The following is a 13,529-nucleotide window of genomic DNA, read 5'->3' as shown; positions in this document are numbered from 1 at the left end:
CAGCTTTTACCTTTCTTGTCAGCAGGGTGAGGGCGGCTTTCTAGGGGACCCCAAGCCTGAGAACTGCTCTGGCCTGGTGAGCCAGACCAGGCTCCCAAGCCCGGCTTTGGGGTGACCTGGAGTGTCACGGGCTCCAGCCCACTCCTTCGTCGCTGCACTTGCCAGACTGGACAGAGGAGGGCAGAATTGGGCGACGCAGTGTCTGAAGCTGTGCTGGGAAAGGAGAACTGAGAAACTATAGGCCAGACTTCTTACTCTTTTCACCAGTCACCCTGAGAGGCATGGGCGTGGTTAGGAAGCTCCACGCTGTGGGTCGCGGGTCTTCCCTCAGAGCCGGATGGAGACAGGTTCTCCCTGTTGTCGGGGGCTCAAGAAGCCCCGGTGGGAAACAGAACCCCAAACTTTCTGAAGAGGGAGTAAGTCTTCCGCCTGCCTTGGCCTGAGGAGATCCTTCTGGGGCAGAGATAGTGGCCGTTTGGCTGGGGGCCCCCGGGACTTCACAATGTTTGCTCCTGACGGAGGGGGGCGACCCTTTATAAACTAACATGGTACACAGAAATCAAGTCTCTCGCCTAAAGGCCTCATCTTGAGGTACGCTAGCCGCGCTGGACCCTCAGGAGAACGAAAAGTTCCCAGGTCAACCTGAGGCGAGCCCCAGGCGCAGGCGCAGGACTGCTCGGCGTCAGGGGCCGGGCGCTCGGGGGCGGGGCGAAGGCCACTCACGTGAGCCACGAAATATCTCCGCGATTTCCCTACAAGGACTTCGGCTGCCGAGCCCCGCCCCTAGCCGGGCTTTGGAATGTGCGGAGGGGCAAACCCACAGGAGAGACTCACCCATTTGCCAACAGAAAAGGGGGGAAAGAAAAGCTTACTTTGTAAGAGGGGGTATAAAAAAGACTAAAACTTAGTCATCAATCCCAATGAACCATTTAACGTTTTTCTATGTGCTAGGCTGCCCACTTGATACTTTCTTGCAATGCAGTCGGTCAAAATTACGCCCTTGGAGCATACTGGCAACACCCCTGCCCCGTCGCCCTCCCGTTAACCCAGGCTCACAGTGTTAGCCCAGAATGGTGACTCGACTTCCTTCCGGTTCGCTAGGCGGAGGCCGGAAGTGTTGGATTGTAGCGGCTCTGGTATTGGAAGCGAGTTAGTAGCGGCAGCCGAGGCAGCGAGGGGGTACCCGAAGCAATTGGATTCTTGCGGCTGAGCAGGGTGAGTGGTGCTTGGGGCTCATTCTGGGCCGCATACCCGCGGGGCGGCTGATGAGCAGCGGTGCTTCCGTGGTACCGGGAGCGCACCTGGGCAGATGTACCAGCCGCTTCGTGGGTTTCGAGCCCAAGGGCCAGCTCCAATATCAAAAGCCGGGGCCGGAAACGGCCCAGATGCCAATTTTGCCAGACTTGGAGGTCAGGAAGTGTGGCTTAGCCTGTTGGCGCCGCGAGCTTGGGCGACAGCCGGCCTGGGAAACCCGAGCCCCGCGGATCTGACTCTGGGACTAAGTTTAGTTTCTAACGTAAACTTGCCGGATTCAAGAGTTTGCGCAAAAACTGTAGCCCATTGCCTCCCCCACCACCACTCCGGCGCACCTCCCCGCTGCAGCTGTTGTTGCAGCTGTGTGGCTACGTTTAGTTGGAATAACCTCCTCAAATTAGCATCTTCCTCAGCTCAGTGTCCATTCTGTAATTAGAACTTTGTTTTAAGTGATACTTGGGCAAAGGGAGGTTTGGTGTTTAATTTACGGCTTCAGAAAAATTCCATAATACACCACCACATTCCTTTTGGGTGGAGACTTGGGGTTATATCAGTTTCCCAAAGTGTTTCTTTTTATAGTAGTTGAATTGGTTTATCAAAGAGTATGTCAGTTCTTTACAGAACTTGGAGTAGAAATAAGCGTTCAGTGAGATTTTAACTTCAGCGCACAAAGTTTTATATCTAAAGGTGAAGAAAGTGAGTATTTCTTAAAATTATTGCTGTTTGTTTCATGTTCTGGAAGGCATTCGATAAAACTTGACCAGAGAGCTTTTTATTTTCAAAAGTGAGGCTTTACTCTCAGTGAACCCCGACAAAGAATTGCCTTTGTCAAGTGCTGAGAACTTTTTGGGTGTGGCAGTCTAAGGGAAATGTTCCTACCTTTAACCGGAAGCTTGCAAAGGAATTGAAAACTTGGTTTAGTTGGAACGGAAGCACCACCCTGAAAATGTACTTTTAAAAAACTGTGGTTGGCACCAAAAAGTTATATATCTATTTAGCTTGGAAAAAGGTTTATTGTTTAAATGAGACAAATCAGTAGATTTGGTCTGGATTCGGAAAGCAGACACTGTGTGCTGTCGTACTAGGAGGTGTTTTCTGAAATGAGAGTTTTTCCTTAACATGTTTCCAGAATACTGGTCAATTTGAGTGTTCTGTAGTAGAAAAAGTCTTCAGCTTAGTTTACACTTATTACCACTATAAATGCTGGAATCTAGGATTCTAACTAGAGTAATATAGTGTAATGTTGATTAATTTGTAATGGGATTAATCCCATTTTACAAATGAAACCAGAGTATCTAGAAATTCTGAAAAAAATCTTCTGGTTGCCCTTGGTGTGAGGATCTTTATTTTCCATTTCTCCATCCCTTAAATCTAGTCTTAACATCCTAGTTTGTATACCTCCTTTTTGTCATAAGCCTGAATGATTATCTTGGTATTTGATCAAACTAAAAAAAAAAGAAAAATCCAGAAATTCATTACCAGCAACCCTCCCCTTCCCTGATTAAGGCAAGATTATATTCCTTCACATCTGTAAACTGAACCTCCTTGACCATGAGATTGTGTTTCATTCACTTTCTCCGGCATCTGAAATCCTTATGTATTTCATAGAAGCTGCAAGTTTCATATAACATATAGCCCTTCATCCCAAAGTTCTTTCATTGTTCTTTCATTAAATGCTTAAAAAATACTCCAGTCTCCAATTTAGGATGAGTGAGGATCCTTGTAACTTGGAAATCCCAAGTGCCTTTATGGCAAATCCTCCCATCCTACTTAAATTGATGTGTGAAATATCTTCAACTTTATTTTACCCTAACTTATGAGAGTTGTGAATTTGCTAAAGGCTTGTTACATGAAGAGAGTTTCAGTCTGACTTGTATGGGGAATGTAAAAATGGACAGCATACTAGAATCATAATTAGGAGAACAGTGACAGTATCTGTTGTAAGTGATCTGCTCCTTGGGATCATAGACAGCACTGCTCCTCATTTGGCTCCCTCTCCACCAGTGTTTATTCCACCCATGCTTTCAGTTTGGTGGAAAAATATCCACCCTGCCCATATTTTTGAATGACTGACTTCTGAAGTGAACTCCCTGTCAGGTTTCTGGCGGGAGATAAATTCATAGATCAGTGTCCACCCTCCTTGAAAAAGTCAGGGCCCATGTAGTGACTTGCCCAACATCACACTACCACTTTTTGGTAGAATTACCTACCTTAATTTGTTAGAATTAAGACTAACATTTAAATCTTGTAATTCTAAAGAAATCTTGTAGCTTTTAGGGGTTTTCAGGGTCTCCTCACCCACCAAATCTTTTAGAAATAAAGACCTTTTCTGAACTCATAGTATTTGATAATTATGTACTACCATTGTGTTATTTATTTTTGTTATACATACTGTTAACTTGAGAGTAATACTTCTGGAATGAAAGCTGTGTGATGCATCTCATGAATCGAACCAATCATCTTATTTCTTTACAGTTACCTCCCTTCTTGAAGATAGGACACTTATCTTACATTTCTTAATTCTTAAATAATAATCAATACTCATAACATTTGATGCATATGAGTGTAATTCTACTGATCGTATTAAAGACTGATGATTCAGTATTGAATGAGCTAAAGAAAAATTCTGTGAGACCCTTGTTGGTGCTGACCAAAAAAAAAAAAAACTTTATAACTTTAAGAAACTATCTTATAGGAGTTCTTATTGTGGCTCAGTGGAAACAAACCCAACTATTACCCCTGAGAGTGCAGGTTCGATCCCCAGCCTCAATCAGTGGGTTAAAGATCTGGCATTGCTGTGAGCTGTAGTATAGATCACAGATGCGGCACGAATCCGGTATTTCTGTGGCTGTGGCATAGGCCAGCAGCTGCAGCTCCAATTTGACCCCTGGCCTGGGAACTTCCATGTGCCACAAGTGCAGCCCTAAAAAGCAAAAAAAGGGTATTTACAGATTTGAAGACTGCATGGTTAAAAGAAATGCTAAATAGGAAATACATCAAAATTCAAAGGTGTTACTTTATAATCCGAACTAAGCATTTTAAAAACGTACCTAGAGGCCCCCCCACCAGATTTAGTATTATGAGGTTTTTAGATTAAAAATCAGTTGTGTCAACCATTTAACCTATAATTTTTATCAGTTTCTTTCTTAACTGACATTTGTACATGATTAGGGTAAGACAATGTCAAACAAAAGACTATTTTTTTATTTTATTTTTTGTCTTTTTTTTTTTCTTTCAGGGCCGCACCTGAAGCATATGGAGGTCTCCAGGCTAGGGATCAAATCAGAGCTGTAGCTGCCAGCCTACACCGCAGCCACTGCAACAGCAACATGGGATCTGAGCTGGTCTGCAACCTACACCACAGCTCACCGCAATGCCAGATCCTTAACCCACTGAGTGAAGCCAGGGATTTAACCTGTGTTCTCGTGGATCCTAGTTGGGTTTGTTAACCACCGAGCCATGACGGGTACTCTGAAAGACTTTTTTTTTTTGTCTTTTTAGCGCCGCACCCGTGGCATATGGAGGTTCCCAGGCTAGGGGTCTATTCAGAGTTGTTGCTGCCAGCCTATGCCAGAGCCACAGCCACCCCAGATCCAAGCTGCATCTTCAACCTACACCACAGCTCACGGCAACACTGGATCCTTAACCTAGTGAGTGAGGCCAGGGATCGAATCTGCAATGTCATGGTTCCTAGTCAGATTCGTTTCTGCTGCGCCAGGATGGGAACTCCCAAAAGACTGTTTTTAAGGATGTTTCGTTTTGCAAAGATGTGGCACACCTAAAATATTAAAGAGATATGACACTTTGATAAATATGTGCCACTCCTTGGGTTTCAGCCTCTAACTCAAGTCCTGAAGTACATTTAGGAGAAGGAGGAATAATATATTCCATATTCCTTGTAGTTTTTAACACTGCATTTAGAATAGAGGGGAAAATTGTAGAGTGCTACATAGTTTAGATAATGGATTTATTGTGTGGGAAGGTGTTACAGCATGAAAATATGCATTCGTGAAAGGGTGATTAAAGGAAGCTTGGAAGCTCGGGAGGAGTATATGTCATAACTTCTATGTCACATAGGGTATATCTTACCAGCAATACATTCCAGAGCATCGCAGAAGAGTGCTGTGTTTGATGGACTGGAATTTGTGACTCTCCTTTGTGGAATTTCCTTCTAAAATCTGAGAACAGATTTAGCTAAAAAAAAATCTGAGGCAGAGCTTTTCCAATTGTTTCCATAATTGAATTTAGTCTGGCTGATGTTGTCTAATCAAGGAAAGAATGTAAGAACTAAGTTTTTAAAAGCCCTTATGAAGCTGTGCTCTAAGGTCACTTTGCAGTACTGACATCTAGGTAGTACTTCATTCTTTGCAGTCCACAGACTTATTTTTAGAGCAAGGGCATAGTGTTTTGCTACCTCATAGCTAAATGTTGTTTTCAGGACGTAAGCTTTAAAATTGTTGTCCTGGTCAGAGAGTGAAATCAGTACTGCCTATTTTAGACCTGCTTCGAAGAATATAACTGAATTCAATGTCTTAATCTCGTGGATTAGAAGTTTTGCAGACTGCCATTTACCGCTTCAGCTCTGAAGGATGGTACGGTAAAATTTTATTATCTGATAACAATGGGATTTATAACTTCAAATTTGTATAGTCTTAGAGACTGTGTTGAAAGGAAAATTGCCTTTTCATCTTAGATATTATTAGACATTCTCTTTATTGTTAACTTAAATTTTACAGGGATAAATTTAGATTATTAGAGAGCAAAGGTAGTTTCCATACATAAAATGCTTTCTACAACTTTCTACAAATGAAATTGCTTTCAAAATTTGAATTGTGCTCTGATTTTTGTTACTTCAAGTGATTTAACTTAGCTTTGAGCAACAAATTGATTTGAATAGAGTGGAAATAATTGTAAAATGTAATTATAGTTAAATTACTTTCGGAGTTCTCCCTACTTTTCACTTAGTCTTCCTACAAGTATCTTTCTTGAACTACCTTAATTCCAGAAGTGAGGGTAAGATAAGAAGTGTTGGTTGCAAGTGGAAGAATGGTATTTGCTGGTAAAGATTAGGAGATAAGACCTGTCCCCGTCAGTCAGCTCCGCTTCCTCCTTTCTCTTCACCCTAGAACAGGACAGCTGGCTTTGGCTACGGCTGCAGAAGGATAGACCTGTGGAGGGTGAATTAGGATCCCTTGTGCTCTGTGCACTGAGGGGTAGAACCAGCACTGTTTTTCTAGAATACCGGTGGGTTTCGTTTCTTATTTTTTTGTATCATTTTTAAGCTGGTAGATTGGGTAATTAGTCCTTAAACCAGCTGTCTAGTGGTATGGGGGACGTGAAATCTTGTTGCTAATGCTCTGAGTTTTGAATTCATGTTGATTGTAGTTTGGAACTTGGAGTTAGTAATGGATTGTTGATTAAATGTTCTGACTACTAAAGACGAGGGAACTCAAAGCATGAGTTTGGTTTTTCTCTTGTAGTTTGAATGAGTATCGATATCAATTGAGAGAGATTTTTGCCAAGCGATACTATCCTTCTGGCTAGTTTTTAGTCACATCCCTCTCTCACTCAAACATGTCGGAAGGTTTGGTTCAATTTATTTTTTATTTCTCATATTTTCCTTTGTTAGGATTTAACCACCACCATGTCGAGCAAAAGAGCAAAGACCAAGACCACCAAGAAGCGCCCCCAGCGTGCAACTTCCAATGTGTTTGCCATGTTTGACCAGTCGCAGATTCAGGAGTTCAAGGAGGCCTTCAACATGATCGATCAGAACAGAGATGGTTTCATTGACAAGGAAGATTTGCATGACATGCTTGCCTCCCTGGGTAATGATCCGTTTTAATAATATATCAAATAGAATTTCTATAACACCTTTAATGTGTTTTTTTTTTCCCCCTTAAGTCCTAAAGTTCTAGAAGCAAATCTAATGATGTTATATTCACTGAGATTCAAAGTCTGGAGCATTGGTTCCAAAAGTGTGGTCCTTGGACCACCTGCAGGTTTCTGGTCAAGTCTAAGGATTAGGCCGGGGGCCAGCCATATGTGTGCACATGTGTGTGTGCGTGCACTGCAAATACTGGTATTGATTAAGAGAGCAGTATTATTCCTCCTGACATCCCAATGGAATAGCACACAATCTCCAGACTCTTAATACAGGCCGTCTTTATTGGAGAAGACTTTTTTCAAGGTAGTTTTTTTACCTTGAATGCAAATGGCGAAGTATAAATATTGTCAAAATATTTACTATGATGAATAGTTGATGCATTTTGTTATGTAATTGAAATCATGATCCTCTTTTTTCTTCAGGAAAGAATCCAACAGATGAGTATCTGGACGCCATGATGAATGAGGCTCCAGGTCCCATAAATTTTACCATGTTTCTCACAATGTTTGGTGAAAAGTTAAATGGCACAGACCCAGAAGATGTCATCAGAAATGCTTTTGCTTGCTTTGATGAAGAAGCAACTGGTAAGTCTGAAGTAACCTATAAATACCAAGTGAATTTTTTTTTTTTTTGGTGGCATTTGAAAGGTCTGAGACCAGGGATCGAATTCCAGCCACAGTTGCAGCAATACTGAATCCTTAACCCACTGTGCTGCAGTGGGAACTCCTAATTACCAAGTGATATGATTTTTAGTTATGGTATAACAACCTCAAATATGATGATATATAACACCCTCAGAATTATACCATACATTTTTTGTGGGGGGACAGGTTACTCTATGGTGTCACTCCCTTCACTGCCTCTGCTCCTACTTTTTTTTTTTTTTTTTAAATGCTTTTTAGATCCACACCTGAGGCATATGGATGTTCCTAGGTTAGGAGTCAAATTTAAACTTTTAATTTACAGTATAATAGGTGTATTTGAAATTTCTTTAGGAAACTTGTGTTACTACTTTACTAGAATAATTCCACAAGGGTTAAACACTCAGTAAATGTGTGGTCAAATGGAGTTCCCGTCGTGGTGCAGTGGTTAACGAATCCGACTAGGAACCATGAGGTTGCAGGTTCGATCCCTGCCCTTGCTCAGTGGGTTAACGATCCGGCATTGCCGTGAGCTGTGGTGTAGGTTGAAGATGCAGCTCGGATCCTGCGTTGCTGTGGCTCTGGCGTAGAACGGTGGCTACAGCTCCGATTGGACCCCTAGCCTGGGAACCTCCATATGCCACAGGAGCGGCCCAAGAAATGGCAAAAATACAAAAAAAAAATATGTGTCAAACGAATCTCCTTTACCAGAACAATCTTGGAAAAAGCACACACTGCTGTGAACAGAGATTCCAGTACAATTCTCTGTATGTTTATCAGGTACCTCTCAGCTCTGAGATTGTTTCGATCTGGTGTCTTAACCTTTCCCTCTGGAATTAGATGCCCTGATTTCATAATCCTATTCTGCATGATAGTTGTGTTACTTATATTCTCTAGGCCTCTATTTTCTTATTTGTAAGATAGCCAATAGTTTTACCTACGTCATCGGATTGTTGTGAGGATTAAATTAAGAAGTGAGACGGTAGCTTACTGCCTGCATGGTGTCAACTCTTAAGCCCAATAGGTTAATTACATAAATGCCACTTTGGCAAAAGTGTATATAGGAGAAAAGATGAGAGGGTAACTCGCATGGTGAGCTTCTTGAGAAGGCAGGCACACACTTTGGTTATACGTTGCTTGGATGAGTTTAAACAGTCCAAGCATAGTTTGGTGATGGAAGCAGTCTCCCCACTCTGGCTTTCTTTCCTTTTTTTTTTTTTTTCTGTATTTTTGCCATTTCTTGGGCTGCTCCTGCAGCATATGGAGGTTCCCAGGCTAGAGGTCGAATCAGAGCTATAGCTGCTGGCCTACACCACAGCCACAGCAATGCCAGATCATTAACCCACTGAGCAAGGCCAGGGATCAAACCCACAACCTTATGGTTCCCAGTCGGATTTGTTAACCACTGAGCCACGACAGGAACTCCTTTTTCTTTCTTTTCTTTTTTTTTTTTTTGTCCCCACTCTGGCTTTCAAAGCTCCCCATGATAGAGCCTCATTAGGCTTCTTCTAATAGCCTACCCTTGACTCCTGGATCACCTTCCTGACCTCGTTCTGAGCTCCTTTATGTATTGTTGCCCTGACTTACCTCCTCTGTTTCTACCGCCTCCTCATACCACCTTCTTCCTCCATCCCCTGAAATCAAGACTCTGAGCGGTTGTTTCTGGAAGGGGTAGTGGAAGGGCAGGCCGGAGAGACTTAGTTATTTCCTGCTAAAGACCCTTGTATATTGATTGAATTTTTTACTGTGAGCAGGTGTTACTTTTTTAGTGGAAGGGAATAAAACCATGAAAGAATAAATTGTCTTATCTATTCTTCAAAGTCATCTCCCTGGTCACATTCTTTTTTTAGGGCTGCACCTGTGGCATATGGAGATTCCCAGGCTAGGGGTCAAATCTGAGCTTTAGCTGCCAGCACACGCCACATCCACAGCAACATGGGATCTGCGACCTACCCCACAGCTTACAGCAACGCCATATCCTTAACTCACTGAGCAAGGCCAAGGGTGGAACCTGAGTTCTCATGGACACTAGTTGGGTTCACTATTGCTGAACTCCCCATGCTCACATCCTTTATGGAGTTGTGCCTGTGTTCTCCTTTCCACCTCCAAAGTATTTTTATATTGCTCTCTTCTGGGACATACACTTCTACTGTAGTTGTGTGCTAATTCCTAATCATCAGTCTCTCCCTGCTCCCGGGGCAATGGCTGTGTGTCTTCAGCAGCACCATGCTCCCATCTTTGTAATCCCTCCCAGCTCCTCCCGCAGTCCCTTATAAATCGTTGATGATTAGCTTTATGTGATAGTTGAATAACTTGGCTGGAGGTGGGGATTTATTTCTACAAGCTGAAAGTCCAGGATTTAGAGAACCCCCTTTTTTTTTTTTTTTAAATCTAGGATTGAATTAGCAAAAACAACTCATAAATCTAAAGATTCTTTTGTGGACCTTTACACTTTAAACTCATAGGAAATATAAATGTTTTAGCTTAATTTCACATTTAAGGAAGCTATTGGATTTTTCTTTTTTTACATTATGAATTTTACGATCTTTGTGCCTGAATTGTCATTTATCACCTTTGGATTACCGCATTGGTGGTTCTCAGTCATGACTACACATGGGAGTTACTTGAGGAACCTTTGAAAAATACCACTTTAAGTCCCTGGATGATTCTGATGTGCAGTCAGTTTTTTTGGTAACGCTGCTTTCCCAAGTCCAGAATAGAAAGCGTAGCTCTCAGCTCACTACTACACACCCCCAGTGCCTAGCCCAGTGTCTGAGATACAGTTAATGCTCAAATATTTACTCAGTGTTTTTGCACAACCATATTTGACCATATTTGTTACTGAGTCTAAATTGGAGTTGTTTAAAAAAATCTTTTTATCTCATTTTACATATGAAAAAAAAGGGGGAGTTCCCGTTGTGGCACAGTGGAAACGAATCTGACTATGAACCAAGAGGTTGCGGGTTCCATCCCTGGTCTCGCTCAGTGGGTTAAGGATCTAGCGTTGCCATGAGCCGTGGTATAGGTCGCAGATGCAGCTCGGATCTGGCGTTGCTGTGGCTGTGGTGTAGGCTAGCTGCTGTAGCTCCGATTGGACCCCTAGCCTGGGAACCTCCATATGCCGTGGGTATGGCCCTAAAAAAAAAAAAGGAAAGAAAGAAAGAAAAAGAAAAGTCAGAGGTAAAATGAAATGCCTGGAATAAGATAGCTTGATAAAACCTTGAGACCAGTATTCTTTCCACTGAAACACTTTATCAGTGTTTTTGATGTGGTATTGATTTTAGTGTATTTGCTTATAGAATAAATGTAACCAGTCATGCTACTTTAAGGAACCATGAGGCATGGATTGCTTAGTCATACTTTATGGCTTCTCTTTAGGCATAGGGGTTAGCCCTTGTTATAGGGGAGATGGATGTCGAGGGAGCTTGGTAGAACAGAGCAGATTAATGTTATTAAGCATTGGGGCATTTTCTAGGCAACTGTCTGCTGAAGCTGGCTTAAGTGTGCAGAGACCCCATATTTCATATATTTACATGCTTATAGTTCTTAACATAGCTTGTGCCTTGTCAAGGGTAGATGCTCCTTGTAATTAATCCTCAGAGTAGTATTTATTCTAATCCCTGGTTCTTTATTCTTAAGGTACCATTCAGGAGGACTACCTGAGGGAACTGCTGACCACGATGGGAGATCGGTTCACAGACGAGGAGGTGGACGAGCTGTACAGAGAAGCACCTATTGACAAAAAGGGGAACTTTAATTACATCGAGTTCACCCGCATCCTTAAGCATGGAGCGAAAGACAAAGATGACTGAAAAACCTTCAGATTCCAGCCAAACATTCCTTGTTGCTACTTTGGGTATTTCTGAGACTTTCTCTAAGAGCCTGTTGCATGCCCTTAGCTTTACAGCCTTTGCCTTTCTTGTTGTATTTATTCTCAGCCATTTGGGGCACATGCATCTCTGTAATCAGACTGGAAATGAGACTTTTTGTCATTTTCAGAATAGAAAATAGGGTAATTTAATTTACCAGCTGTCCCCTCCCTCCCCCAAATAACTGCAGTCTACACAGAGTCAATATATTTTTTCAGAGAAAGTTATTCACTCAATTTTTTCTGAACCATAATTAAACTTTATGATAAAAACTTACTTGTTTAAAACTTCCTTATTTATCAAAATTGGCTTTTGTTGGTCTTGGTTGCATCTTCTAAAGAAAGATAGGAGTTCTCTTATGGCACAATGGGTTGAGAATGCAGCATTGTTCTGGGGTGGCTTGGATCAATGCTGTGGTGCAGCAGGTTCAGTCCCTGCCCCAGGAATTTTCATATGCCATGGGCACAGCCAAAAAAAGAAGAAAGGTAGATGAGGCAAATCCTAGAAAATGCTAATCATGGTTAGACCCTCTCCCTTACTCCTTCCAGTTTTCCTAACAATCCTATCTCCTCTACTATTAATTCTTCTTTTCAAAGAAACCAAATTTTAACTGCCTTTATTGGGTTTCCTGCACTTTTTCTTTCAATTTTTTAAATAATTTCCTGTAGAATTTGCATTTGGTAGTTTTGAATCCTTAATTTAGCATACCTACCAGCATCCCTCCATATCTGTTCTAAGTCTTTTGTACATCATGTCATTTAAAATTAGACCAGGCCACTGAGTGTAATTTTAATTTGTCCTAATTTTTAAAACTATTTTAGCCCCAAAGTTTCTGTGGAGTGCTTCTGCCGTAAAGACAGATTTTTTTTTTTTGTATTGTATTTCAAAATGTTGGAGGTAGAGTATGGTATTTTTTGTATATAGTTTAACATGTCAGTCCCTATTGAAATACTGTGTTTGTTTATGCAGAGATTCACTTGAGTTCATGTATGAATCTTTGACATTCCTGACCTACCCACAGTCAGAACAGCTGAAGCTACATGCCTGGGAACGTGAGATCATTATTTCAATCCTAAAAATAACTTCTGCTGTTTGCAGGAATGCAGGACTGTTTTCAGAGTTAATCAGGAAATGGTAAACAGTTTCATTTGCTTTGGGCTTCAAAAATCTGACTCTTGAGGATTCATGAGTTTAAGAAAGATCTTGAAACACTGAGGGGAAAAGTTGGGTGAAAAGAGTGGGCAAATAGCCTATCAAGATGAGTAATTGACAGTTACTCATAACATTTAACAAGACTGTCCTTGGACAAAACCATTACCTCATTGAATAAGCAATTACTAAATGCCTTCAGGGGCAGCAGACCATCACACGAAACAGGATGGGTGAGGTGAGCTAAATTCTTTAACCTCATGAGGCCAGCTTCACAGAACAGGAGTAGAAGGGCCAGTAACAAGACTGCTCTTGACCCTTTCAAGATTAGAATCTTAGCACCTGCCTTAACTCTGCTTTTAATGTGTTCCTGAATTTCATTCAGTCAGTTAAGCAAAGTGCTTTTTCCAGCCAAGATGCCAAAATTTTGTTTGTTGAATTTACATTTCAACTGAAAAAACAAAGATCGCTTTTGCTTTGTTAACAAATTTCAAGTGAAGAACAAACAACATCGTTTCTACACAGAAAAATACTATCATTTATTAAAATTATTTCTTGCAGTATCCCAGTTTCCATTTCAGATAACTGCTCAAAGAACCAACCACCATTGGAAACAGTGATTGAATGAAATATCTTAAATTCAATGAAAGTGAAGTCTTAAGCCTCCTAATTTGGCAATAGCATTCTCTAGGTAGTAAGTAGGTTTTTGCTTAGGTAAAGATGATTGCT

General features: G+C 41.5%; 1 protein-coding gene across 2 annotated transcripts; it reads left to right on the top strand.

The window, feature by feature from the left end:
- Window positions 1-1,068: 1,068 nt before the first annotated feature.
- On the top strand, window positions 1,069-11,927 carry LOC125134463 (myosin regulatory light polypeptide 9). 2 transcript variants are annotated; one of them, XM_047793798.1, is made up of 4 exons: window positions 1,069-1,215; window positions 6,884-7,082; window positions 7,564-7,725; window positions 11,422-11,927. In XM_047793798.1, the coding sequence occupies exons 2-4, from the start codon at window positions 6,899-6,901 to the stop codon at window positions 11,592-11,594; spliced, it is 519 nt and encodes a 172-aa protein (XP_047649754.1). In that variant the 5' UTR covers window positions 1,069-1,215; window positions 6,884-6,898; the 3' UTR covers window positions 11,595-11,927. The 2 variants fall into 2 exon arrangements, with proteins under 2 accessions (XP_047649754.1, XP_047649753.1); XM_047793797.1 differs by lacking the exon at window positions 1,069-1,215 and adding an exon at window positions 5,741-5,846.
- Window positions 11,928-13,529: the final 1,602 nt, after the last annotated feature.

This window comes from Phacochoerus africanus, chromosome 8, assembly GCF_016906955.1.
Source record: "Phacochoerus africanus isolate WHEZ1 chromosome 8, ROS_Pafr_v1, whole genome shotgun sequence".
Classification (NCBI taxonomy): Eukaryota; Metazoa; Chordata; class Mammalia; order Artiodactyla; family Suidae; genus Phacochoerus; species Phacochoerus africanus.
Note: the sequence above shows the minus strand (reverse complement) of the source record. Positions and strands in the feature narration are given on the sequence as shown.

Coding starts and splice junctions, on each gene's coding strand:
- LOC125134463 (XM_047793797.1), top strand. Junction 7,083..7,563: donor TGACATGCTTGCCTCCCTGG/GTAATGATCCGT, acceptor TTTTTTCTTCAG/GAAAGAATCCAACAGATGAG. Junction 7,726..11,421: donor CTTTGATGAAGAAGCAACTG/GTAAGTCTGAAG, acceptor TTTATTCTTAAG/GTACCATTCAGGAGGACTAC.